At 50.1% G+C, this 27,804-nt stretch overlaps 1 protein-coding gene across 3 annotated transcripts; it reads right to left on the reverse strand.

The window, feature by feature from the left end:
• Nucleotides 1-1,156: 1,156 nt before the first annotated feature.
• Nucleotides 1,157-27,604, reverse strand: Kcnj10 (potassium inwardly rectifying channel subfamily J member 10). Of its 3 annotated transcripts, none has more exons than XM_005078205.4 (2): nt 27,357-27,604; nt 1,157-2,731 (listed from the first exon to the last, which is right to left on the reverse strand). In XM_005078205.4, exon 2 carries the CDS (start codon nt 2,729-2,731, stop codon nt 1,592-1,594), a length of 1,140 nt encoding a protein of 379 aa, XP_005078262.1. In that variant the 5' UTR covers nt 27,357-27,604; the 3' UTR covers nt 1,157-1,591. The 3 variants fall into 3 exon arrangements, with proteins under 3 accessions (XP_005078262.1, XP_021087581.1, XP_040594344.1); XM_021231922.2 differs by lacking the exon at nt 27,357-27,604 and adding an exon at nt 16,255-16,273; XM_040738410.1 differs by lacking the exon at nt 27,357-27,604 and adding an exon at nt 11,319-11,417.
• Between the last annotated feature and the right edge of the window lie 200 nt (nt 27,605-27,804).

Raw genomic sequence — 27,804 nt, forward strand, 5'->3', positions numbered from 1 at the left:
CCTGCCACGCTCCTCACAGAGAAGTAGGAATGGCCTGGGTCTGACCCTAAGTTGTCTTTTTAGCTGGCCTGAGACTGGCCCATTGGCAGCAGAGAATAGAGATGACCCTGACTTTCATCATTTTATGCCATGTCAGAATGGCTGAGATCAGAACATAAGTTCCTCCCCTCTCAGCATTGCCTCATAAAATGGCTGGCACTTTTTAGAAGGGCACCAGGAGATGTGACAAAATAGTGGCTGCCAGGCCAAGTTCTGCTTCGGTCTAAACCCTAGCAAGACATCACAAATTCCCAGGGGCTCTGATAACAATCTGGAAATCAGAGGAGCTGGTTCAGCTTTCCTGGGGAATCAGTGCCCTGTGACCAGTTCTAATTGATTGATATTAAGAAAGGGAAATGACTGTGTTTCCCTCTCTTTCTTCAAAAGCTTGGGTTAAGGGATGAGGGGTCTGGGATGGGTAGGAGAGGAAGAAGAGGAGTCAGGAACAGAGTAATCTGGAGTGGTCTGAGATATTTTCATGGGGCCTGAGCACTAGACTTTAGAGAGAATTGGCAGCAGGGCATAGTGGCGCACACCTTTAATCCCAGCACTCGGGAGGCAGAGGCAGGTGGATCTCTGTGAGTCTGAGCCCAGCCTGGTCTACAGAGTGAGTTCAGCCGGAGCTATATAGTGAGGCCCTGTTCCAAAAAAAAAAGTTTTTAAAGAGGAGGAGAAGGAGAGAGGGGGGGGAGGGAGGGAGGGAGGGAGAAAAGGAGGGAGGGAAGGAGGGAGAAAAGGAGGGAGGGAAGGAGGGAGGGAGGGAGGGAGGGACAGCATTGACTAAGGTCTTCCCATTCACAGGACACAGTAAGACAAATCTTTCCAGGACAGGGCCAGACTATTAGAGAATAGTTCCAAAACTGAATTTCTCAGAACCCAGGATGGGCGCTGGAGGGGTGGTGGCTGTTCCTGTTTCTCGGGTCAGCCCCAATGCTGTGGAAACAGAGGCTGAGAGAGAACTGGGAAGCCCCCAGAAGACCCACTTGAGAACAGGAAAGGGAAAATAAGGCGGTGACCCAAAGTCTGGGTTATGTCAGGAGTTACCAGCTGAGATTAAATGCACCATGGCAAACCCTGGCTTCTTCCTTCAGGATTTGGTAGACAGCCCGGTGAAAACTGATTTCTGATTCTTTATTTCTGAGAGTGTAGCCCCAGGGTGACTCTCTGAGAGAGTTTTGCCTTAGGGGACTCACTAGATGGAAACAGAGATGGAGTCATGACACTTTCTAGTAGTGGGTAGTTGGGGGGAGTCCACCCACCCAATCACATGGTCCTCCTAATATGAATCTCCACGCATGGCTGAGGCCCTCCAAGCCACTCAGCCTAATCTTCCCTCTCCCTCCCCCACCCTGGCTGAAGACGCGTGCACACTGGCATAGTAGTAGAGGAAAGTGCGAGGGGACCGTGAGAGGGAAACAGAGTCCAGCAGCTTACGGAAGGGTAAGTAGAGGATGCGTGCTTCTGGGGCTCTCCAGCGAACCCGGAGAGTCTCCTTTTCCCAGGGCGCTGAAATTGGAGAAGGCCAAAGGGCTGCGGCGGAGAAGACAGGAAGTCAGACATTGCTGATACGCACACTAAGGGCACTGCCTTCCTTCTCAGCTTGTTCTCTTAACGATTCTTCCAACTTGAGCTTTTCTGGGTCCCCGTAGCGTACAGTGCTATCACGGAGGCCACCAGGGGGAGCCACCTTTACAACTTGGTCAAAAAGGCTGAAGTCAGCTACGTATTTGCCGCTGGCTGACAGCGAGATGGCAGGTGTGAATTCATAGCCCCAGAGGATCTCCTCGGGCAGGTAGGAAGTGCGAACCTGGCAGGTGGCGCTGGTGGACTCCACTGTCCCACTTAGGATCAGCACCAGTTCGAAGTCCCCCTCCCCACTGCGGAGGGGGAGGTCCCTCAGGGGACTTGTCTCATCTACCACGTGGTAGAAGGTCAAGGGCAGAATGAGAAAGGGGCTATCAGAGGCCGTGTCTACTTGGAAGGTCACGTTGACCTGGTTGAGCCGAATATTCTCACCCTCCTTTGTCTGGTGGGTCTGAAGCAGTTTGCCTGTCACCTGGCATCCAATGAGGAGACTCTTCCGCATATTGGCAACTCGGATCATGAGGCAAGGCTTCCCATTGTGGGAGGCTACAACTGCGTGCTGGCTGAAACGGATGGTCTCGGCCCTCTTCTTGGGCCGGGCAATCTTTGCCAGGAAGGTACCTGTAATGAAGATCTCGAGGATGGTGGTGAGCACCAGCTGCGCAATTAGGAGCACGATGGCCAGAGGGCACTCCTCGCTGATATAGCGGAAGCCATAGCCAATGGTGGTCTGGGATTCGAGGGAGAAGAGGAAGGCTCCAGTGAGAGTGTGCACCTGCACGACGCAAGGGGTGTGGTTGGCAGGGGGTCCCAGTTCCAGTAGGTCCCCATGGGCCACAGCTACCAGATACCACACCACACCGAAGAGGAACCAGGTGCCTGCAAAGGTTGCCGAGAAGAGCAGAAGCTTGTAGCGCCACTGCATGTCAATGAAGGTCGTCCACAGGTCCTTGAGGTAGAGGAAGCGCTTGTCAGCAATGTGCTCCATCCTCACGTTGCTACGGCCATCTTTGGTCAGGACCCTCCTCCGTCGGATGCCTGGGGCCACCAGGGGCCGGCTTTCTGTCTGAGTCGTCTGACTATAATAGACCTTAGCGACTGATGTCATCTGCAGGGAGCAACACAGCACAAAGGAGGTTACTGTCCAAATCCAGCCAACTCCTAGCACCACCCAATGGGAAGAGACACTAAGATCTCCTTTTAAAATCGCTTGTATTAATTAATGGTGGGGACTGCTTAAGTGTCAAGGCCCAAGGACAATTTCCAGGATTTTGTTTTCTCTCAGCATGTGGGCCCTGGTCAAGCTTGGTGCAAATGCCTTTACCTGCTGAGTCGGAGTCATCTTGTCTGCCCCTAACCTTCATTTTGATGCCATTTATTCTAGCAAATATATGTAGAGGACTTGCTAAATGCCAGTCACAGCACGAGGTGTTGACAGGTCAAAGGTGAAAGTGATGTCATTCTTGCTAAGAAGTCACAGCTTGGTGAGGGCATGAATTAAATACATAATTGCAATACAGTGTAGTAATGTTTTGATTTGGGGAAGAGGTGAGACAGAGAAGAATGAGTAGGAAGTGCACAGGTCCCTGAAAGTAGGAATGAGAGCTCGCCTGATCTCCATTAAATACACACACACACACACACACACACACACACACACACACACACGAGTACTCGAAAGAGCCACTCCTGTGGAGATACCTATTTTAAAATAAAACCCCCCTTCTCTGATGAACATCAAGGCAAAAAACCTATTCCACTGAAGTCCTTTTAGGACAGTCCTGCTTAAGATGCATCTACACCTTTAATTTCTCTTCTCTCCGGTAGTCCCGAGTTAAAGCCCACTGGTGAGAAAATAGCAGAAGGTGTCCATTCTTCGGCTAATCATCTAGTCTCCTCCATTTGCCGCCATTATCATCATCATTTGTCTGCACCTGGGAGAAGTTAAGTCTGGGCCAGGGTCTAGATTGGTGTTCGGAAGAGCGCAGACAAGATCTGCTCAAGAGCGATAAACAGCAAGGAAGACAGGCTGAGGCTTCCTCCCAGCACCGAGACATCTCCCCGCGGGTTGCCCGCGATGCCAGGCTATAGCAGCAAAACTGTCTTGACTGAGTGAAGTGAGGGTGGATGCCATGTTAATTAGAAGCTGTGTCTGCAGGAGCTCAAATTCAAGGTTGCTATTCGTCCTGACAGTAGAAAGTGGGACAAGACACTGAAATAGGAGACAATTCACTCATACAAGGCGTCTGGCATCTCTACCCAAAAAGTAGCTTTGTACTTTTCCAGGAGAGAAGATCTGAATCACTGTGACTCTGAGTCTGACGTCTGAACTCCTGAGAAGGATGAAGGTGGTTTCTGGGATTTGGGGCCCTTTGGCAATCAGAGCCACCATTGCGTTCCTTACCCCATATGTCTGAGCCATTGCATTTCATTGTTGCTCTTTATCATGCTCCCTCATTTTCCCCATTGCTTTGCCTCTGGAAGAGTCTAAGTTATACGATCACCAGTGGATGAGGGTCCTGAGAACATTCATGTATTCCGACCCACTGATACAGGAGATCACCAGTGGATGAGGGTCCTGAGAACATTCATATACTCCTATCCACTGATACAGGAGATCACCAGTGGATGAGGGTCCCGAGAACATTCATGTATTCCGACCCACTGATACAGGAGATCACCAGTGGATGAGGGTCCTGAGAACATTCATATACTCCTATCCACCGATACAGGAGATCACCAGTGGATGAGGGTCCTGAGAACATTCATATACTCCTATCCACTGATACAGGAGATCACCAGTGGATGAGGGTCCCGAGAACGTCCATGTACTCCTATCCACTGATACAGGAGATCACCAGTGGATGAGGGTCCTGAGAACATCCATGTATTCCTATCCACTGATACAGGAGATCACCAGTGGATGAGGGTCCTGAGAACATTCAGAAGCAGCAGCCTGCCCACTTTACCAACCTGGAGACCGTTTGAAAACTCTCATCCACAGGAGACTGCTACTCAGCCAGACCCAGTGCTCTTCACTGCCCTATGGCCTTGATTCCTTCGAAGCAAAAAGGAAGCACTATAGCTCTGAATAATTCCTATTTAGAACTAAAATAAAGCCCTCTCAATATTCAGAAATGCTAATAATAACAACCACCTACCACAATCCATATATATACATATACAATCCATATATACATATACATATATACATATAATCCATATATACACATACATATATATACATATACACACCACTGTAGAGTCTGCACATAAGACACATAAGAATGCTCAAACTCAGGCTGCAGAGATGGCTCAGAAGTTAAGAGCACTGGTTGCTTTTCTGGAGATCCTGAGTTCAATTCCCAGCTCATGGTGGCTCTCTATAATGAGATCTGGTGCCTTCTTCTGATCTGTAGGCATACATGCAGGCTGAACACTGTATATGTAATAAATAAATAAATATTTAAAGAATGCTCAAACTCTTCCTTTTTGTTCCTTTTGTTTGTTTGTTTGTTTGTTTTTTTGAGACAGGGTTTCTCTGTATTGTTTTGGAGGCTGTCCTGGAACTCACTCTGTAGACCAGGCTGGTCTCGAACTCACAGAGATCCGCCTGCCTCTGCCTCCCGAGTGCTGGGATTAAAGGCGTGCGCCACCAACGCCCGGCTTGTTTGTTTGTTTTTGAGACAGGGATTCTCTGTGTAATGGTCCAGGCTGCCCTAAACTCACTCTGTAGATGAGGCTGGCCTTGAACTCTCTGAGATCCACCTGCCTCTACCTCCCAAGTACTGGGATTAAAGGTGTGCACCACCACTGCCTGGCTTGATCCTCAAACTCTTAAAGATGTGAAACCTATACATGAGATTTTGAGGACTGTTGGGGGAACATAGGGATTGCACAGTTAGATAGGAGAGAAAATAACTTTAATTTTCAAAAATAAAAATGAAGTATATTCCATAAACTATAGACAAATGGGTGATACTGATCCTAGGAAAGATTCTGCAATAAAATATAAGGATTGTAAGTAGACAGAACAAGAGAGCAGGAAGTGGTCAGTGAGACTCACTGTGCACTTACTGAGAACAAGTCACATCAAAATAGCTTCATGTCCTTCTATGATGAGGTTACTAAACAGACAAGTCAACAAAATACAGATAATGTGTAACTAGAGCTTCAGGGAGGTTTTTTAAATCTATCATACCTTTGAGAATAAGATAGAGAAAAATGACCAGTAGGGCCATGTAATTAGGTGGCTTTAAAAATTCAGTGGTATGCATGATTAGAGCCCAATAGCCTAGAATTAATTTCCTATTGATGTAGTGAAGAGATTTATCCTTGCTCTTGCCCTACTCAGCACTCTTAACACTAATTTCATTCAAAACTAGAGAACATTGTGACCATCAGCTGTGTGGGTGACACAAACCTGCAACACTCTACAAGGACTGGGCAGAGATGGGCTCTAAAAAGAACCAGATGAGTGAGCCACATCTAATAAAGGATAAACGCTGGATTATACACTGGGGCCTAAAAATTACCTGGGAAAGTTAAAGATTATTAAGATGTAATTTAGTCACATTACCATGGGAAAAAAGAGAGATTTAAACATTTTATCAAAAGGAAAAAGTCCAGCATGAGTTATTCATGCCAAAAAGCAATACAATCTTAAGCTATGTTTGGTTGAATGGAGTCTCTAGAACAAGGAGGTAATTGATTCCACTCTGCTTGGTTCATTCCACATCTTCAGTATTCCATCTCAAACAGCAATCAAGAGATGAAAAAACTCGGGGCCAGATCACATGGGAGACGATTAAAGGAAACAGACGGATTTTGTCAAGAGAAGAGATGATCTGAAAGAAGGAATAGATGTGAACGAGATACTTGGCTTGAGGGACTGTCACATGAACGAAGGTTCCGATTAGTTTTCCAAGCTCCAAGACCAAACAAGACTGTTGAGTTCAAACTACAGGGAGGAAGACTCCAGTTATATTGGCAAAACAAAACACTAGAAACAGGATTGCCCAGATGTGAAGAGTCCCTAGGCAGGTACAGAACACGCAGTCCCTGGATATCCGAAGGTGAGTTACAGTGTTTTCAGAGGTCCCACAGAGGAGATGAAAGCTCTGACTGGATATCTACCTGAGCTTTCAGACACACCTATGGGGAGCATCACCTCCCCACCTCCTTCCCTGACACTCGGGATCACTCATCTAAGCCCTCCCTTTGTGTTACAAGGAGGCACTGCCTACCAGAAAGGACGGAGGCTCTCAAAAGCCTAGCGTATCATTCTCCAAACAATAACCTACATTATTTGTTACCTTATAAAATATATAATTTGATCCCTACGCTATGAAGTAGATAGGAAAGGCATCATTAGAAACTAAGGCTCAAAGAAAATTACCTCAAGCAAATTAGTGGTAAAATGGGAAGCCAAACCCTGGTCCCCAGTTCCTGGTCCAAAACACCTGGTCCCCTGTACTGAGGAGTTTTGTGGCCACAAAGAGGACAGAACCTGGAACTTTGAAAGCCGGGTTTTAAGGCTGTAGAGTCATGAGCCCTGGAGATTTTGGCTACCTGCTAGCTTTTTCTGTTGCCTCTGGCTGTTGTGTTTGCCGCCTCCAACTGTTGTGTCTGAGGTCGCCAGCCCTTGTATCTGCCACCTCCAGCTGTGATCCTAAGTTCCAGCTGTTATGCCACCTCCTACAGCCAAGCCACTTTGTTCTCAGGGGTGGCCAGACTCAGAAACAGATAAACAATCAGCACACTCCACCCCCAAGCTGGCCAGACCTCTGAGGGAAGGAAGCCAGCCAAGGCTCTGGACGTGGTTTGCTGCTGTCCTACCAAAAAAAATGTACATCCTGTTTCCTCTAGAGGGTGCACTTTCTCCAAAACAGTCCCAACCATGCACTGGGATTGGCATTCAAAAGAGCAGCCTGAATGGAGAGGCAGAACCTGGCTATCTATCACCTTTCTTCTTTGAGAAGTGAGCTGATTCTTTCCCTAAAGCAAAGAAGGACCGTGATGTTCATTCCTCCAGCAAATACCACGCCTATCTTTGGTTTCACACCCTCAGCTCCCCCTAGAGCTAGATTTCCTAACCTACATGCACTTTTATTTTATGCCAACCACTTAGGCTTCAGAATGAATGGATTTATCAACACCTTTCTCAGGTACTTGATTGCTCACAAGACACGACATAGTTCTTGTGACTAAAACTGGCCAAGGTCCCCCATTGTTTTTAGGATGAACTGCAAACCTTTGGCACGACATTCAAGGTCCTCCACGAATTAGTCTCTGCTTCTTTCTCTTTCCTTTTTTCTTTTTCCTTCTTTCTTTTTTGTTGTTTGTTTGTTTCAAGACAGGGGTTCTCTGTGTAGCCCTGGTTGTCCTGGAACTCTCTCTGTAGACCAGGCTGGTATTGAAGAGACCTCTGCTTCCCCGGTGCTGGGACTAGAGGCATGCGCCATAACACCTGGCTTCTGTTCCTTCTTGGCCTTACCCAACAGTCTTCCCATATCCTCAGACTTCAGCTCTGCAGGAAGCCCCACTGTCTGGTTCTTTCTACCTTTGGATCAGCCCAACTTCCTGGCTGTCTGACGACTTCCTACCTACCTTCCAAAGCTGGGACCAAATGCTAGTGATGCCTTTGGAAGCCTTCCTCACCCTCAGAGGAAAGGTTTTTCTTTATACCCCTACCCCGTCTCACTGTGACATGAGTTTTCTAAGCATGCTCCTGCCTGAATCTGGCTTTATAACACCACAGTGCTTTGAAATGTTTATTTGCCTTTGTTTGCCATCTGTGAACTCTTAATTGGAGGCCATGGACTCTGCCGGCATCTGTTCCACCAGAAGCAAGTCGTTCTGAAGCCTGAGGAAGAGATGACTGAAGGCACTGTGTGGACAGGTCTGAGTGAGGTTGCAGCCTTGATACACCTCACAGGAGATGACCTCCTGAAGACCTTCAGGAGGAGCCTGACAAGGAAGAGGGGATCCAAGATCATTCAGCATGACTAATGCTACAGATCTTTGTTTGCAGATCTTTTCAGAAAAGGAAGGAAAGGCAGCTCAGAGACTTCAATGCCAACCCTTCTGTGGGTCAGCTGATTTTTTTTAAGTAGGAGCCTGGTAAAAGAGTGGGTTTTAAAAATTGCTGCAGGTGGGAGCTGGAAAGGAAGTTAAGTTAGCAGAGGGCTTGTATAGCATGCCCTGGGTTTGACCCCCAATAGCAGATAAAGCAGTAATGGTGGCACAGCTGTAATCCAATGCTCAAGAGGTTGAGACGAGAATGAGAGGCTCAAGGTTATCCTTGGCTATATAGCAAGTCTAAGGCCCGTCTGAACTACATGAGACTGGATCTCAAAAACCAATTAAGTTGATTACTTGGTACTAAAGTTTATTATGCTATATTGGGGTGGCTAGACAAGATGCTTCAGCTCCACACCAGGACAGCAGGTGGAAGGGCAGGATGTAAACTGGACCATTTCCTGAGACCTATCACGGGACGGGAGGGGAGGCTTCAACCCCAAAGAAAGAGCTTCTCTGTAGCAAAAGCAACTCAACTGAAAGGAGCTTTGGGATGTGAATACTAGACTCATTCATTTCCAAATGTAGACAGTTTCTCCTTCTTCTCCAACCTGCCCCTCTCTGCCATTCGGTCCCTAAATCACTAAAGGTATCCTCCAGCTACTTACATTCAAAGTCCTGGAGCCCCTTTAAGCGCCCCTTCCCCCTCAGCTCCCCACACAATGCTCATGTTGTGGATGGATCCTTGTGCTTCCTCCCCTTCGTCTCATTGTCATCCTCCAGGGACTTAATGAGTCACTGTGTCACCCACCCTTCATCTCACACCTCCACTTTTCGATAATCGAACTCATCCTACATTGCTACTCTTAGTTACACTTCTGATCATGAACCAATGAACACTGATCTGGTATTTTCCAAAGCGTGTGCACATTTCAGAAAGAATGTGGCATTCCAGGCAAAGAGCGAGACCAGAGTCCTGAGGTTGAGGATACATGCATGCATGCATACGTACATACTATAGCTAAGAGATAAAGTGCTTGCCTGGCATAACCAAGGCTCTGGATTTGATCCCAAAAACTGACAAAAAAAATCCTAGTCCTTACTTTATAGCTCAGCAAGATAGCGTGACTCCCTAGATCATGGAACTGGACTCATGATCGAGTCCTCTGGCTCCAAACCCATCCACTCTTCACCACACTGCATCTGCCCAGCTCCTTCTCCAGCTCAAAGAAAGTATTCGTCGTACACCAGAGAGAGACCAGACTGAGTCCAGCACCCGAGGAGTTCTGTGGCCTGTGTCTAGCCCACGCTCCCCGCCTCATTTCCTACTGCCCCCTGTGGCTCGTTCAAACAAGCGCATGCCTTGCTGTTGAAGAAGCCCTGCTGTACTCACACAAGCTTTCTTACCCTTGCTTATCCTTCTTCTGTCTTCCAGGCTACGGAGCCCGGTTCAGGTGACCCCTGTTCCATAAAGCCTTACCTGAAGACCACAGTCTATTCCTGAGTTTCCTGTGTATATATCTATTGAGAGAAAACGAGTTTATTGAAGGAATCACCTAGGTCTACTATTTCTTGATGACTTGAGTCTTATGGACCAGGAAATATAGACAGTAACCACAAACTGAACTTTTCCTGCTATACCCAAGTGTCTCTTTTGGAGAAAGACACAAAGAGAAAGGTGACTGGGTTTAAAAGATGGGAAAAATGTGATTCGGGTTTTGTAGGAAAGACCCAAAGAAGCACATGCAATACGAGGGGTACACTGGAACAGGTGTGTGGCAGCCCTGGGGTCATCAGAGGCAGAATAACAACCACTGTTTTTTTTAAGTTTTGGGAGCATAGGAAAGAGAGAGTGAATACGGGTACTCCACGGGCTTTCCGTTTCCTAACTGTGGGTGTAGTGTGACTTCACACTCCCAGAGCCACGCCTCCCTCCCATGATGGGTTGAAGTCCCTCTTAAACAAGAGCCACAGCGAACCTCTCTCTCCCTAAGATGTCTCTTGTCAGCTCTTCAGTCACAGCAACAAGGTATGCAACTAACACAAGCCAGCCACACTCTGTGGGCAGGACGTCTTCAGACAAGAGTCGCTTTAAGCAAATGACCTGGACGTGTGTTCGCGCATCACACGCTGGAGATGGTTGGACACAGGATGAGGAAGGTCCAGCCTGGGAACAGGGGGAAATTCCGCCTACGGGGAAGTGCATTGGACCGGGAAGCAGGAAACCGTCAGCCTGTCTCAACTCTGCATAGACTCTCTGTTAACCTGAATGAGCTCCTAACCCTCTAGGCCTCCAAAGCTTCCACTGTGGAAGAAGAAGGCTGTGTCCCAACTCTAGCACACACCTGGCTGTACGGTGGAATAAAATGAAACATTTACACTACTTAAGACCAAAACAGCGTTCTGAGATGCCCAGTGCATGGCAACTGCAGCTCATCTGTGGACACGTTCCTGTCCTCTGTCCTTCAGAACACACTGCTAGGTCAGTTTGGAGGTGCCGTGCTGGAAGACAGGAGCGGCCACTTTCTGCTTTAAACCCCTGTCTGGTGGGATGGCGGTGCATGCCTATAATCCCAGCATTCCAGAGACTGGGGCGGGAGGGTGGTGAATTTGAGGTCAGCCTGGGCTATACAGAAGGAACCTATCTCAAAAACAAGTAAAACAAAAGATCTCACCATCTGTCTAGCCTGGTCTGGTGCCATTCCTCCCACTGAGGAAAGGAAACAGCTCCTCGGCCTCTTCTTCCAGTCATATCATCTCCCTCGTGAAAGCCACTTAAATAATGGTCTTGGAGGCCTCCTGGAGGAGAGTGGCTGGGCCTGGAAAGAAGCATTTCTGGGCTTCCAAGTGTTCTCCGTGAAAGAGAGGAAGAGAAAAGAGAGAGGGGAAGAAGAGGAAGGGCAGGGAGCAAAGCTCTGAGGGTTATGTAAACCCTGGGGTTAGAAGAATGGACTTGGATGTGGGTCTTTTTAAAGCTCAATGTCGTCATTCATCAACCTCTCTCCTGTCCTCTCCCCCGGTGAAAACAAATGGAAACGAGTCAGCCGCACACAAATCTCGAGGTGAGGAAAGGGGGCAGTGTGTGTGTCCAGGGGCCTGCCGGCCCAGCTGACTCACCGTTGCCCCTGTCTCCCACCCTTGAGGCCCCTTCCCCTGGCCCTCCCATCCTCTATCCCCAGCCTGACACCAAGGCCCTGGGCCAGGGAAGAATAGGCTTTTCTTCCCTTGTGTCAACGTTTGGAACGTTCTCAGAGTTTGATCAGCAGGAAGGATGAAAGCCTTCAAAGCATTTCCTGGGAGTCCGTGACCTCTCCCTGGCCCTTGTGACCCCCTCCGTGTTTTCCAGTCAAGAGTGGGAGGGACAAAGAGATGGGGCCATGTCAGATGTTCCCCTGTGTTTAGATGCCACCACTGCCTGTCAGTGTGGGCTGGGCAGGACCACTGGCCCCTCCTCCTGCTTGTTCCCCAGACATGCCTTCTGACCCCCTTGAGGAAGGGGAGGGCATCCCTGCAGAGAGCTCCAGAGGGTGCCTGGAGAGGGAGGATGACTCCATGGCTTCCGTGTGTACCTGCCCCGTCTCTGACTCGGGCATCACCTCCAGCACACTCCCTCCCCGAGCTGTGGCCCAGCCATGGTGTCTGCTCTTAGCTGTTGTCTGGGACTACAGAACTGCACATCCTGAGCTCTTCGGTCAACTGCTCCTTTGTCAGGACTTGGCACTATGCAGAGTTCAACCGAGGACAGAGCTGTACCACTGTCTCCTCATTATCCTCAGCGCCAATGGTCCGGAGAGCCTCCCAACCTGGCCCCATGTGAGCCTTCACCTCACAACATTTGCTTAGGGATGTTAACTCGTCCTCCTTCACTTTGAGAAAGTTGAAGTAATAGTGTGACTTAGCAGAAAACATTGGGTAGGGAAAACTCCATTCCCCCCACCACACCCCTGCAGAGACAGGCTCTTATATAGTCCAAGCTATCCTTGAACTCATAATGGAGGTAAATATGACTTGCCTCTATCTCCCAAACATGCAGCCTCACATCCAGTCCATGCAGTGTTTAGAGGCTGAAGCCAGGCTTCATGCATGCTAGACAAGCACTATGCCAACTAAGCGACTGCCCAGCCTGTATTTTCTCCCAGTGAGACAGTTCCCAAGGACATGGGGGTGGGGGTGGGGGTGAGCGCTAGGCTGAGTTAGGAAGAAACTGGATGATAAACAACATATCCGTTTGGGATCTCTCCTTTGTAGGCCTCCTCTGCCCTAGATCTCAAATCAGTCACAGCCTAATCTTAGACACCGTAAAGGGATTCTAATCCAACTTCTGTCTAATGCTATTGATTGAGATAATAAAACTCGTTTATATATCAGGCAAACCCCATCTCAGGAAAATCACCTCCACCCGTCTTTGCTGAGCAGAGCGGTCTGGCATGCCTACAGAGGAGGACAGAGAAAGAGGGAACTGTAAAACCACCAACTGCAAGCTTCGAGGTGACCGGCCCTTCTCCTGTGCTGCAGATTTAAGTCCTGACCACCAGGGGGCAGGGCCCTCTAGTCTGGCAGGCGGCCCTCATAGTCTCTCACAATCTCTACCAAGGCACCAATCCACTCCTTTTACTGTTAGGTTGAACTACGTGTAATTGCAAATCAAAAATAAACAGATCACACGTCGTCAATATCAAATGGTTCAACGACACTAGCTATTCAAGCAGCAATAGCAACCATCTCTAGAGAGCAGAAGTTTGCCATCCAGGAAGCACCTACACGAATTTAGTGCCATCCCGTTAGATGCCCCATTGGGCAGTGGCGAGGCAACCAGGAATTCTCTCCAAGGTCAGAACTGACATTCCGCTTGTTAAATCCAAGGGTGTTTTCTCAGTTCTCAACCCCAGCAGTCTCTCATTTGAGACTAACGGTGGTCCATTCCTGGCACACTATTTGTGTTTTGAGACTAACGGTGGTCCATCCCTGGCACACTCTTTGTGTTTTGAGACTAACGGTGGTCCATCCCTGGCACACTCTTTGTGTTTTGAGACTAACAGTGGTCCATCCCTGGCACACTATTTGTGTTTTATTGTTTGTTTCTATTGCAGTGTGATGGAGACCCCTGATTTTGTAGAGCTTCTAGGCTTTAGGATTCTGGGCAACTCACTTGAGTTTCTGGGCTTTTGTGTCCTTTATCTGCAAAAAGGGCCTAATGACATAGAGGTGATGGGAGAATTATATGAGATCATGCATGTACGAACTCTTCACGTGTAGTGCTAAGAATGTAGTCGCTTCTGACATCACATTTCCTAGGTTCTCTCTACCTCTATTTCAAAAATTTGCTACATTTATTTACATGGGTGTTATAGCGCACACGTAGAGATCAGAGGGCAACTTGTAAGCGTCAGTTCTCTCTTTCCTCTTTCCACAATGTAGGGTCCCAGGTATCAAACTCAGGTCATCAGGCTTGGCAGCACGCCCCTATGCCCACTGAGTCAGCTCACCTGTCCTCTGTTTACTTTTGATCCATCTTCTCTCTCGGTGAGGTCTCCCCTCTGCCCCTTCGTGTTGGCATTTCCCATGCACACCCCCACTCGATTATCATTCCTAATAAGGCTCTCCCCGTCTCCACCGTTTCAGCCCTTCCAGGGCAAGCCACTTCACCTCTGCCACAGGCTCTCTCTCTCTCTCTCTCTCTCTCTCTCTCTCTCTCTCTCTCTCTCTGTCTCTCTGTCTCTGTCTCTGTCTCTGTCTCTGTCTCTGTCTCTGTCTCTCTCTCTCTCTCTCTCTCTCAGTACCCAAGCTGGATATCTGACCTCTCTCTTGCCCTTCAGCCCATGGGTCACCGGGTCTTATCTTTTCTGCCTTTGCCCAAATCTGCCCACACTCCCTGAGGCTCCCATCGTGCAGTCCTGGTCTCTTTCACCTGAAATGATGCAATGACTTCCGGGTCCTCACCCCACCCCTCAGCTACCACAGAGCCCTGCAGTCCAGTCTGACCCATCGCTCAGCTCAGGTTTGAGCTCCCGTGGCAAAACCACTTGACATTTGACATGGCACTAAGAATCCTTCACTCCATCACTCTAGAAGCCTCTTCTTGGTCTCCTCCCCACACTCCCGTTTCCACCTCGGAGAATGCTGCACACACACACACACACACACACACACACACACACACACATACACGTACGCACGCACACGCACACACACACGCACACGGGCACACACACATGCGCATGCGCACACACACACACACACACACACACACACACACACACCCTTTGCTTCTGCAGCTCTCTGAGTGGAATGTCTCCTCTACTCCCAACTCCCTTCCACACCCCTCTTCCCTCTAAAATCTTTTCATTCCTTAAGACCCTGTCCTAGTCCCAGTGTTCTCTCTGCCACGGAGGCAGGCTGAAATATGTAGACTCCCTCTGTGCTCCTGGGACATTTTGCCATAGTTTTTTTTGAAGTCAGAGATTTTATCTCAAGCATTTTTTAAGCTAGTGCTATCAAAATTCACCTAATTGTTCGGTGATTAAGGATTTAAATTTGTTATCTCAGGATGGATTCTGGGCTATAGATGTCAACTATACATATATGAGCCATCTTTTCTGACAACAGAGTCCACAGAAAACCATTTCAGGTGGTGCCACCCTAACAAACAAACCTTTTCTTTTAAATCCCGTTGCCTCCAAGTCACAGCCCAGTTCTCTCTCTGTTCTCCGTTGCCACTGTTTGCCATTCTGGTCTTTGTCAGTAACTAGTTACAGGAACCTCAGTCAATCTCTTAATCCCCATGGGCTCAGTTTCCTCATCTAAGGAGGCAATACACTTTGATTATGTGCTCAGGATTATTAGATATAAAGAAAGTACATGAGATCTGTAAGGCCCTTATGCAAATAAAGTTATCATTATTATTGCACTTTGCAGATGAAGGGACAATTCCCCTGACTTAAAGAAACTAAGACTCAGAAAGTGAGGTGACTGTTGACATTTACTTAATAGCAAGACAGAAGTCTCTCCAGGTCTCACAAGGTTTTTACTCATATTGCTTCTCTGTACCCCAGAGGGCTTGATGCTACTCAAGCTGAACCAAGTTTATTACTGCTTTCCCTAGGGAAACTGCGGTTGATGCGGTAGGATTTGCTATAGCCTCAGAATTTGAGGGGCTTCCAATTGACTGGTCTATCCCAAGCCCCCTTATTCCCAATGAGGCTTCCTGCAGACACCCCTCAGCCTGCCAGGAGCCAAAGGAAGTGTGCTGCAAACAATGCTAGGCAGAGCTGAGTCCTCGATGACTGCTCTCTGACCCCTCCCCTACTTCCAACCTCAGGGGCTCCAGGAAGCTGGCAGGCCTAGGACGTCCAGACCCTCGGAAGACTATATTCTGGCACCTGATCTGCCACCAGGATCTAGGGCACTAGAGAGTCTCCGAGCTGATGGGACTTCTCCTTGGGAGTCCTGGGAGCCCACTCACACAGGATCCCCACTTTAGAAAAGAGAAAGAGCCACGCCTCTAATCCTGGCACTCTGGCAGCAGAGGAAGGTGGATCTCTGTGGGTTTGAGGCCAGCTTGTTCTACACAGTGAGTACCAGGACAGCCGGAGTTACATAGCAACACCCTACCTCAATAAGAGAGAGGTGAGGAACAGAGCAAGACCCCTGCCGAAGGTGCCGTCTCTGGCTTGCTACTCTGTCGTCTTGAAGTTACGTTGTTGGGTGATCAGGGAGGCCTTGGCTTGGCTGGTAGAGCGCCCGAGAGGGAAGAGGAGAAGCAGAAGAGCCGCTCTCCGGCGTGGAGGCCCCCAGGACAGCTCCCCAGGGGGACACCTCCATCTTCCCCCAAATGAGAAGCTCTTCTGAACTGATTCTTTAAAAAAATAATAAACGATTATTTTTAGTATATATGTTTTTGCCTGCTCATACATGTGTGCCTTGGAGACCCTGGAACTGGAATTGGAGACAATTGTGATTTGCCATGTGGAGATGCTGGGAATTGAACCCTGGTCCTCGGGAAGAACAGACAGTGCTTTTAACTGCTGAGTCATTTCTCCAGCCCCTGAATTGACTCTTAATCTATATTTTTGCTTCATTTTTGTGTCTTCCTCTATGCCTAGTATTTATACTCAAAAGAGCCCATAAGGGGCAATGAGGCGGCTCAGTAGGTAGAGTGCTGAGTTTGGCCTCTGGGACCCGCATGGTGGAAGGAGACAGCTGACTCCACAGGTGGTCATATGTCCTCCATGCATACACACATACATGCACATATGGTTAGCGCTCCATTTGTTACTTTTCCCTCCCTTGGGCTGCCCTAGCAGTGTGTGTATCATGCTCTAACCCAGCACGCCCTCCGTCTTAGACTCCTATAGAATCTCTGAGTGCTTGGGAGGCACAGACTCAGTCCCTCCCCCTCCCTGCCCCCCAGCCTTTACTCTGGACTGAAAAGCTGTGCTCTCTCTAGTGTCCTGGTCCTGGTACCTCCTCAGAATTACCCCTGCCCTCAGAGTGAGGGTGGGCATCTGGAGAAGGCGTGCCCGCATGTAATCACCACTCTGCTTACCAGGGATGCCTTAATGCCAGCTTTCTAGAGGAAGTAGTTCATTCTTTCATGATTAGGAGACGGAGAAACAATGGCAAGCCCTGACCTAAAGCTGCTGGCGCTTTATCTGAGATCGGTCAAGGGGTCCTCCAGGCAGGACAGTGCCCCCAGGACACTGTAACCAAGGCAAGAAGACAGAGTCTTGAGAGAAAGGGAGAGAGACAAGGAAGGAGAGGGTTGAGGAGAAGCTGAGGGACTTGTCTCTAAAGCTCCCAGAAGGCCATCCCTTACAGTCTGACCTTTGTTAACCTCCCAAGCGGCAATACGCTCTTTCATTTACTCCTCACACATATCCTCCATCATTAGCCATACCAAACATCTTTTCCTTCTGGAACATACACCTACGAACCGTTCTTGGCAAAGCAGGCCTCTTCCAATCCCCCTGGCTGTCTCATTTCTTCTCTCCCATCAGGATTCAGCTTGGATGTCACTTTCTTTGGAAAACCTTTCAGAAGGCCTCCAGGCCCTGCGTGGGTTTCACCCTCATCCGTGTTCCTGCAGCACCACCAACGGCCCCGTCCCAACCCTTCCCACATTTGGCTGATTGCTCCATGTGACGTGATGTGTGGACCGGTCCTCCCCAAGAGGCTGGTGATAGCACTGCTGTCATGTTAATGGTGTGGAAACAGAGAGTTAACCGGCTTGCTCACGCCCAAGGACGCTGCGAAGAAGGCTGGCACCGCAAGCTGAACCCAACCTGTGCTTGTCATCTTGCCCTGGGTCACAGGATGTTGGCGCTGGGAGGTCTCCACACACATCCCACTCAGCCCCCTCAACGTACTGAAGAAAGGAGACGCTGCTTAGAGCAGCGTTCCCAAGGTCACACAGCTTGCCAGCGGGACACATTACTTTACACCGGCATCGGAGAGTAGCCCTGGCCTTCATTCATGCATCCCACCTCCTTTCTTCCTGTAAGATCTGACCCTGGGGTCCTGAAGTGACAGTTGGTTTACACTTGAAATATTATCCGAGGAGCTTGCTTCCTGTGCTCACCCGGCCTGGAATGTGTTTGGTTTGACTCCCTGTCCATCCGGGCTTAGGGCCTCCCTCACCTCCTGCAGCAGCCAGTCCAGAAACACACTATAAGAAGTGAAACAGAAATCGGTGCTGTCCCGAGAGAATAGGGACACATCAGATGATGCTTTCTCTGCAAGTTGTAGAAAAGGACAGAGATTCCTTGGAGACATTTAGAAATCCCACTACCCACAGGGGTTCTGAAAGTCATTTGAACTATTGCTTAGGCCATCCTACCTTTGTTTTGTAGGTGACTACACGGAGATCTCCTTACAAGAGACACAGACTTTCCCCTTTTTCTTCTTCCTTCTGTGCCTAGTAACACCTAACACCCAGGGAGTTTTTTAAGACAAATGTTACCTGCTGTTCTTAAACAATTTATTATTTATTTGTTTGTTGGTTTGCTTATTGAGACATGGTTTCTCTGCATAGCCCTGGCTGTCCTAGAGCTTCCTCTAGACCAGGCTAGCCTCAAACCCACAGAAATTCACCTGCCTCCACCTCCTGAGTTCTGGAACTAAAGGCACTACCTCGACACCACCTGACAAGCAATTTATTCGTATTCACACCCTTGATGGCACTGGGGGCCCATAGGTACTCTACCTGTGACTCATACTGGGGGAACTGAGTCACCTCCTGGACAGCTCCTCTCAGCCCCAGCACCTCCTCAAGGCTGCCGTTCTGTATGTGCAGGAAGCAGTCTCTGACTCACAGTGACCTTCTGAAACCCTTTCTATACCCAGAAGCTCAGTGAAGGTCCCTCTACCTGCTGTTTCTCTGTTCCCAACTGTTACCATGCCCACAGCTTCTTTCTGAGAAAGTTGAGTAAAGACAGCTGTGGTAAAATTCCATAGGAGCAGGGGACCATCTGAGTAGAGCAGAAGCAGCCAGTACCAAAAAACAAAACAAAACAAAAAACAACTAGAGGCAAGGGACCCCCCAGCCCCACCCCACCGTCTTGTCACCAGCCACCTGGGTACCTCATCTCACCATCTCAGTCATGCTGGGGAAAGGATAATTGTCCTGTCTTCCTCTCAAGGCCACGAGGGCTTGGGATGTAGGGAGTGTTCTGGGGAAATGCAAAAGAGAGTCCACCAGGGCCTGCACCGGGTCAGGATATGTTAGCTATCCACACACATACAGACTGTATGCTTGACTCAATATCGGGGTGGGGGTCCCTGTCCACCGACCTCCCTCCACCCCTGGAGTAGAGGTAGGAAAGTTGCACTCAAAGTCTGGCAGAGGCCGTGTCCATGGTTAACGTATAAGCAGGTGAAGTCTGGGGCAGCAGGACATTCCCTGCCCCAGGGCCACATTCTTGAGGTCACAACAAGTGCAAACTTGTTAAAACCTGTGTCAGAGCAGCAGAGGGCAGCCAGGGGTGGGGAGGGGGTGGCACTGAGGTACCAGTAGCTGCTGGAGGGGGGCGGGAGGGAAAGAGTGGAGCGGAGAGAGACGGTGTGCACGTGCACACGCTGACCGGAGGTGGTGTGGGTGCGTGGTCTGGGAACACAGCTCTGCATGTTGCGTCAGGGTGCTTGGGTGTGGGGTTGGAGCGGGTGTGGGGCTGCATAGATGAGCGTGTGCCCGTGTGTCTCCGCATAGATGAGCCATGCGTCCATGAGCCGGGAGAAGGAAGGGGCTGGGCAGTCACTGGTCCAGGCTGGGCATATAGGAGGCATGAACAGGCTGTGTGTGCGCCTGTCCTGTCATGGGCCTCACAGACCCGCATTCCAACTCCCTCCACAGACCACCCCCACCCCTGTGGTCCAGGCTTTGCCCTCCACAGTCAGCCCTGTCAAATGTCCATCTCCCCGGCCTGCCCAAAGGGGGGATGTCACACTGCCCACACTCTCCCTCCTCACCCTGGGTCCACTCCCTCATGCTCTCTGGACACTGGGACGGGTGGGGGGGGGTGGGGAGGCTCTGAAAGCAGGTGACTGTTTGGGGGAACTTGGGGACAGAGCCCCCATTGTGCCCGCCCCAGAGCCGCCTCAATGGAACTCTCTGGCACAAAGGGGCTTTGACAATGGGCCGGACATTAGTATGCAGAGCCAGCCCCTCGGCCCTCTCAGTGTCCCACAGCCCAGGGGCGGGAGCTGGGGAACTGCTGGCAGGGGGAGGCAGGGTGGGGCACGGCTAAGGCTGAGGAGATTTTAGCCCTGAGCTCCCCTGGGGTCACTGACGAGAGCCAGGGGAAGGAGCTTCAACTCCTCCACACCTGCCAATGACCAGAGAGCACAACCTAAACAGGGAAGGCCCTGGGGACAGGAGCTGAGAGAGAGGCTATGGGTGGGAGTCTGACTCTACCCACCCCTTACCTCCATTCTGCTAGGGAGGTAAGGGAATTCTCTGTGTAGTCAAGAGAATGTTGTGGGTAGGACTCTGAACACCCGTGTGAGAGAGCAAGGTCCCAAGCCAAAGCTCAGAGACACAGCTGGTGGTGGCCCTGTGCCAGAATGGCGGGCTTCAGGAACAGAGGGATCTGGACCTCTGAAATTCAGGATGCTCGGATTGGCAGGGGGTGTGTGGGGGGTGGTCTCTGGTCTTCTGCTTCCTTGGCTGCTGCCCTCTTAGTCTGCATGGGTGGCTGGGGGTATGGAGGCCAGAGGTTGATGTCACGTGTCTTCTGCTGTAGCTTTAGTTTTTGAGACAAGGTCTTTCACTGAACCTGGAGCTTGCTATCTCAAGTAGGCTGGCTGGCCCGCAAATGTCAGGGAGCTACCTGTCTTCCCCAATGCATGCAACACCCAGATTTTACACGCGTGATGGAGATCTCCCTGGTCCAGCGCTGCCCTCCCACAAGACCTATTGCTGGGGCAGCTGTGGTGGCAGAGAAGGTGACTAAGGACAATGGCCAATGCCCTTTGTGCTCTTCCAGAGAGGTCAGTCTGAACCCACAAAGTAATACCAGCTGTCCAGCCAAAGGGAATCAACCACATGACCAGCAAGCCAGGCTACTCTTCCCAAGGGTGTGCACCTCTTCCCAATCCAAGCCCACTCCCAACACACATCGGCAGTGTCTCAAAGTGACAGTTCTCAGGGGTGTCTTAGGGATCCACAGGGGTTCCTGAGGCATGTTTTGAGGCTTTCTAAGGTCAAGCCTATTCTTGTCATGGTGCTAATACTGCATTATTTACTCTTCCACTTTCATTATTTCAAGGGTGATCAGTGGAGTTTCCCAGGGTTACATGGCATGTGATATTGCAACATATTAAATGCAGAAGCAAATAGAAGGAACCAACAAATTTTTCCTGAGCTAGACATTAAAAAGATTTGTGTTAACAAAAGGCAATGTCACCCTCACTTAACCTTTGTTTTATAAAACACAGCTATTTTCATTTAAAACCTCACATCCACAGGCAATGGGGTTATCACCATTTTTAAATTAATTGTGAATGATCTCACGCCTCCTCGGCCTTCATTTCTAACACGCTGCATATCAATAGCTATAACCCATGATGATAATGCTCTTTGGAGCCCTCGGAAAAATGTAAATGTATGCTGAGATTTAAGAACAAACGCTCTAGACAGCCTCAGACACTCACCTTCACCTTGTATAAGCTTCCCGTGTTTCTTTTTAAAGCATGGGTCAGCCAGGGCTTAGGCATCTCAGAGTTAGACTGGGAAGAGGAGAAGAGCTCAGCGGTCTCCTCTAGGGAGAATGTGACACCCCCTTGAGTCCCCTCTGAGCAGGGATGTGCAAGGTAAGAGATATGGGGGCAACACTCAAGGGGGGACTGTCCCAGACTGGACCCTCACCTCTAACTCTGTTCCACCCACACACTAGCTTCAGGCCGGAGTCAGACTTCCCTCTGAGGGACCGTCAATACTTAGGGAACAAGAAGCTGGAGTCCAAGAGCTGTCCCCACCAGATGAAATGGCTGGTCAAGCTTAAAGCTCCCTAGAGAGTTGGGTAATGGGGTCTCATACACATGGTGCTGGAAAATGCCCACTTAGGTCTCTAAAATCAGGGTACTCCTCCCAAATGAGCAGAGTCCTGCCTAAATTCAAGGTAAGACAGAACATTTTTGCATCCTTGGGACCAAAGGAGGGAAGTCTTACCTTTCTTTCAGGAGGCCCTCACTGTGACAGGGACACAGGCTTGTCCTAATGAAATTCATTAGCAAGTAAGACATTTGCCATGTATGAGGCATCCAGGGAAAAGTCAAAGATGAAAAGATAAAATGATATGGATGAACAGAAAGAGAAAAAAAGATTATGGCAGTTTTCAGGCAGGTGGGCATTGGAATGACTTGTTATGTTCTCTAAGAGTAGGTGGAAGAGTGTACTCGGGGACTAAATGTCCTTGCATGTGTCCCTCAGGGTCAGACCCTGGAAAACACAGTCTCAAAGAGATGGGCTTCAGGGGGGGTGGAAAAGGCAGAAAGTCACCGGATACTGTGACTGAAAATGTCAGTGCTAACAGGAATGCTTAGGCATGGAGGGGGTAAGGTAAGACCACTGCTCAGTGATGATAGTGCCAAACACGGAGCTGCGAAAGAAGGGGATCAAGGAGTGGGTCCAGAGTCAGGAAAGCCTCGATGGAGGCTGTCTTTAGTAACACAGGCTGATCAGGGGACAGGTGTAGAGGACACCTGAGCCAGCTGAGAAGGGAGAGATGCTACATGAAGAGACTAAGAGAGAGACAGGCAGGCAGCAGGCTGGGAACACAGCTCAGGTGGTAGATCTCTCACCTAGCATGTGCGAAGCACAGGCTTCTACCTTCAACACCACGTTACACCAGGCCTGGAGGGAGGTGTGGTGACACAGACTATGATCTCAGCGCTCGAGAGATAGAGTCAGGAGGTTCAGAAGTTCAAGGTCATCCTTGAATACCCAGCAAGCTTCATAAGACACCCTCCCACAAACACACACCCACAAAGTTCTGAGGAGATGGCTCGTTAAGTAAAGGGCTTGCTACACAAACATTGATGCCTGAGTTGGGATACCCAGCACCCACAAAAAGTCAGGTATAGGGAGCCTATCATCCCAGGACTGGGGAGAAGAGAAAGATCCTTGGGGCTTGCTGGCCGGTCAGTCTGGCCAAATTGGTGAACTCCAGCTTCCATGAGAGATCCTATCTTAAAATATAAGATAGACAAAGATTAAGGGAACATTCGACAGCAACCTCCGCCCTCTACACTCATGCACACACACATGCACCCACATCCACATATTAGCATCCACATGCACCATACAGAAGAGAGGGGAGACAGAGCCATGCAGTGGAGGGGGACACGTGAAAATAGAAATACCCCAGATGTAGGGGTAGAAACTTGCATCTTTGGCTGAAAAGCAGAGGTTGCTAGGGCAGAGAGATTATCTGGGGAAGGGGGCGGCGCTGGACAGATCACAGTTGTTGAGTCTGAACTGACGACAGGACATCTGTTTGGCACAGATTTCATGGGAAGAATGGGCTGCGGTATGAAGGCCCAGCTTCTGGTAACATCCAGTCTGTTGGTATGAAACAGGAACCCTGTATTTAACTTCTCAATAATTCTTCGACCTTCCCAGATCTAGGAAGGGGGCTCAGAAAACCACTATGGAGGACTGAGACCAGTCTCTGGAGCCAATAAAGATGGCAGAGAGAAAGAGTTAGCGAGCCCAGAGGAAGATAATAGCCACCACACCTTTTACAGGCTGCCCACCTTCTAAATCCTTTACAAATATTGACTCTTGTAATCCTCACAATTATTATTAGCCCCGATGGAAGCATTAGGAAATCTGTGTGGTTACTAACTGGTAAAACCAGGACTTGGACCAAGAAAGGAGGACTCCAAGGCTATGCTCCGAACCACTGTGTGTGTAATCTCTCAGGATGAAGAGGTGTCGAGTTAGGGTCACGCCACCACTATGAGAAGTCTCTTGGCAGTTATTATATCACCACCATATTTCAGAACTTCACAGTTCTTTCAGAAGCCAGAATGACAGACTTTTTTGTTTGGGCTACTTTTTAAAAAAATTTTTTTTATCATGTTGGTAATGCAATGCCATGTGTATACCTGAGTGCATGCATCCCATGTGTATTAATGGCCAGAAGAGGGTGTCAGATCCCCTGGAATTGAAGTTACAGATGGCTTTGAACTGCCGTGTGGGTGCTGGGACTGAACCCAGGTCCTCTGCAAGAGCAGCAAGTGCTCTTAACCACTGAGCCACCTCTCCAGCTCCTGGAGCTGTTTTTGTTTTGTGTTTTGTTTTGTTTTGTTTTGTTTTAAACCTCCAGAAATGTGTCTCCTTTTCCTTCCCAGCCATCATTTCAAATCTTTCTTTTATGGGCCACGTTTTCTACTGGTGCCTAATTTCTCCCTGGGTTTTCTGCCACTGGAAGAACAGCAGAGGTGCCACGTAGTAACCCAGTCGTCTGGAGCCCCGCTTCTCCAAGCTTCTTCCACAGACCGCACAACTTAGCTCTGACTTCTCTCCCACATTCCAAAGACAGCCCCTCCCTTCCCCACCACCTCAAATCAGGCTCCAGGCTGGCAGACACCCACAGGAGGGTTGCTCCCACAATCCTGTTCTCTTTGCCCTTTCAAGGTTCTGATGGGGGGAAGGGTGGAGAGGGGCCACCCAGGACGGTACTCTCTCTGTGAAGAATGGTGACAACATGGACACTAGTCTCTGATGAGAGAAAAAAAGCCCTTGGCCTCAGACCGAGGTGATGAGGTGAATGCAAAAACTCCCCATTCTCAGGAGTGGCCTTAGGCTAAGACATTTGGAGTCCAAAACCCCCCTTCCTGGCCAGTGTCCTTGCAATTTAGTCTCAACAGGGTGCCTCGTGCTATCCCTTCTCTTTGCCCCTTCCAGGGCCTCACTGCTGTCCTGGACAACTTGGCCTCAGTCTGGGCAGTAGCGCTGACCAGTCAGGCAAGAGAAGAATCTAGGCCGGAGAAGGGAGGGAGAGTAGAGCTGCTTTTTTCTTCTTCTTTCATCCGAATAGCTTGTTGCAGGAAACTTTAAGGGCTTAAGCATCTTCCCCTCATCACCTCCAGTCTCTTGCCCTCCTCACCGGAGCTTCATGCCTCAACCACCTGTCTGCATCTTGTGTGCAGAAACGCAGCCTAGGAGACCCAGACATCTCCTTGCCTTGCCTTGCCACACAACTCACCCACCAGAGCCTTTAAACCTCTTACCCTGCCAATCTCAGCACAAAGGTGAAGAACTGCACATGAACCCACCCAGACCTGAACACCCCAGCCCCCCGGTCCCTAGCGGAAAGACAGAGAGGAAGGTCCCTGGGTCTTCTGCCAGCCACTTCCTTTCCAGACCAAGCCAACAAAGCTGGAGTGTAAATGAGCTAATGCAGAGTGCAGGTGGGAGCCGTAGAGAACTTGGGAAATGCCAGTTTATCCCCCACATAAACAGTGCCCCCCAAAGATGGACAGGTATGTGTTGGAGAGATGTTATGCTCCCCACCCCAGGGTAAGGGAAAGCAGTAGGACTCTGTATTAGAGCTACACAAGAAATGGGACCATACCCCCCCATCACCCCCCAGTCAGTGGAATCATTGCCATTTGATATCCACGGAGACAACTTGGCTGCTCTGGGCTCTGGATGGGGGGGTTGGGGATGGCTCGGGAAACAGCAGTTCCTTTCAGGACCCAGGTTGGCAAGGGCCTTGGGAGGCTGGACTGGCCCAGATCACCCCCTAACTCCCCCTCCTTCCCTTCCTCCCTCCCTTGCCACCACCACCAAAGGCTGGGCGGGTGGGTGGACAGATTGACACTGCCTGGGTCAAGCCTACTGCCTCTTCGGTCTAGCCCTGGACCCTCCCCCTGGCACGATGCCGTCTCTCCCCCTCTTCCCCTTTTCTTCCTTCCTGAAGAACCAGCCACGAGCCAGGACACCTGGTTGCTTCTAGGCTTGGTCCCCACACCCCGTCGGCACCCCGGGGAACTGACAAGCCCTACCCTTTGGCAGAGGATGGAATTGCCATCATTCCAGGAACATATTCAAAACTCCTTGGAGATCAGGGAAAAGTGGCCACGATGAAACGCGGTTGAGGTCATGGTAACTGCGGGCGCATGGTGCTAGTCTCTTAATGCCTTCCACACAATCCCAAACAGGAGGCTCTCAAATCTTCCTTCACCATCTCCTGCCCTCTCAGACTGCATAAAGCAGTCTGTCCCATAGAGAGAAAAAAATGAACACCACAGAAGTGCTGCCTGGCCAGAAATCTCATCAGAATTTGCACTGGTAAGACCTGATCAGGCCTCAGGCTTGCCTTCCCTTTGGGTCCAACTCTGCCGTTGTTTCTTACACGCTGACTTCTTGGTCATCAGCCTCCCCAGGGCACTTCAGTTACTGGAAGGAAATCCCAGGATACCAGAAGCCCTACCCCCACTACTTTTTTTTCTTCTATTTTGACCTTCTAACCATCCTGGGTCTTAGCTCTCCCTAGAATCAGTTCTTTCTTGTTAGTCCCTGTTGGAGGAGGAGATAGCATAGGAGAGGGAAATCTCTGCAGGGTGAATTCATAGGCCCTAATCTACCCTCTGACTCCAGAAGAAACAGCGTGCTCCTTCTGAAATTCCCCTTGTGAAGCAATTTGAGGGGTGTCGGTAGGGAGGGGTGTCTTGATGTGGGATCCAAGTTGGAATGGAAGGGAGAGAGAAAGGAAGGAGAGGAGAGGGTCCCCGACCTACCAGGCTGAGTGTGAATTCCAATCTAACGCTTGTTTTTCTCCCCAAGTGTAAACAGGTGATCAGAACATCGTCAATGAGTGTCACTGCGTGAGTGTCACTGTAAAAGGGGGAGGCTGGGAGCAGGAGTAACCCGTGGCTACTGGAAGCAGGAGCGGTGTCGGTATGCCTGTGTGGTGGGTGCAGCGTAAGTGGAGCAGTAACTGGGTGAGCCTCAGGCAGCTGCAGGTATGCCAAGTGAGGCGGGGACATCAGAAGCCCCTTCTTTAGATGGAAGGCTTGAGATGGAGGTAAGGTATCTTTGGTGAGGAGCCCTTCCCAGGAAAGTCCACTTGGGACCGAGGGAGGGATACCCGGATTGTACAGCCAACCTTAGCAGGGAGGGACCAAAGGGTTAAGGGGGCCCGATGTCTGTAAGTGGATAGGACCCGGGCCAGGGCGGCAGCACTCCTTCATCAGGGCCAGAGTCTTACCTTGGCTCGCAGGTGCAGTGGTTGCACGGAGGGATGGAGGGACGCCCGGCAGCGGGACAGATGAACGGACGGGGCGGGCAGGAGTGACGAGCGGAGCTGTGTGACGGGCAGGGCCAAGACTCTTAAACCCCGAGCTGGGATCAGATAAGAGCTTGTCCGGGAGCCGGGGCCGGGGTCGGGCCGGCCGGGGGCAGAGTTGGGCCGGGCCGGGCCGCCCCCTCCCTCTGCAGCGCTGGAGCCAAACTTTGAGTGAATGGAGGGGCCCGGAGGGGGCCGGGACGACGGGGGTGGGGGAGCTCAGGGCCGGCCAATGACAGAGCGGAGCGCCAGGACCGAGCCTGACGATTGGACATACTAGGGCAAGGGGCGGGGCGTAAGGGGCTAGGAAGCGCAAACCTAGACTGACTAGGGCGCAGAAACACCCAAAGACAGAGACCCAGACAGAGTC

Source organism: Mesocricetus auratus, unplaced genomic scaffold, assembly GCF_017639785.1.
Source record: "Mesocricetus auratus isolate SY011 unplaced genomic scaffold, BCM_Maur_2.0 Super-Scaffold_100676, whole genome shotgun sequence".
Taxonomy (NCBI): domain Eukaryota; kingdom Metazoa; phylum Chordata; class Mammalia; order Rodentia; family Cricetidae; genus Mesocricetus; species Mesocricetus auratus.

Bases quoted from the DNA above. Each gene is read 5' to 3' on its own strand.
- Kcnj10 (XM_040738410.1), bottom strand. From the start codon at position 11,345: ATGGCACCAGACCAGGCTAGACAGATG. The intron at 2,732-11,318 runs GTGAGATCTTTT...TGCTCCCTGCAG, and splicing joins CAGACCAGGCTAGACAGATG to ATGACATCAGTCGCTAAGGT.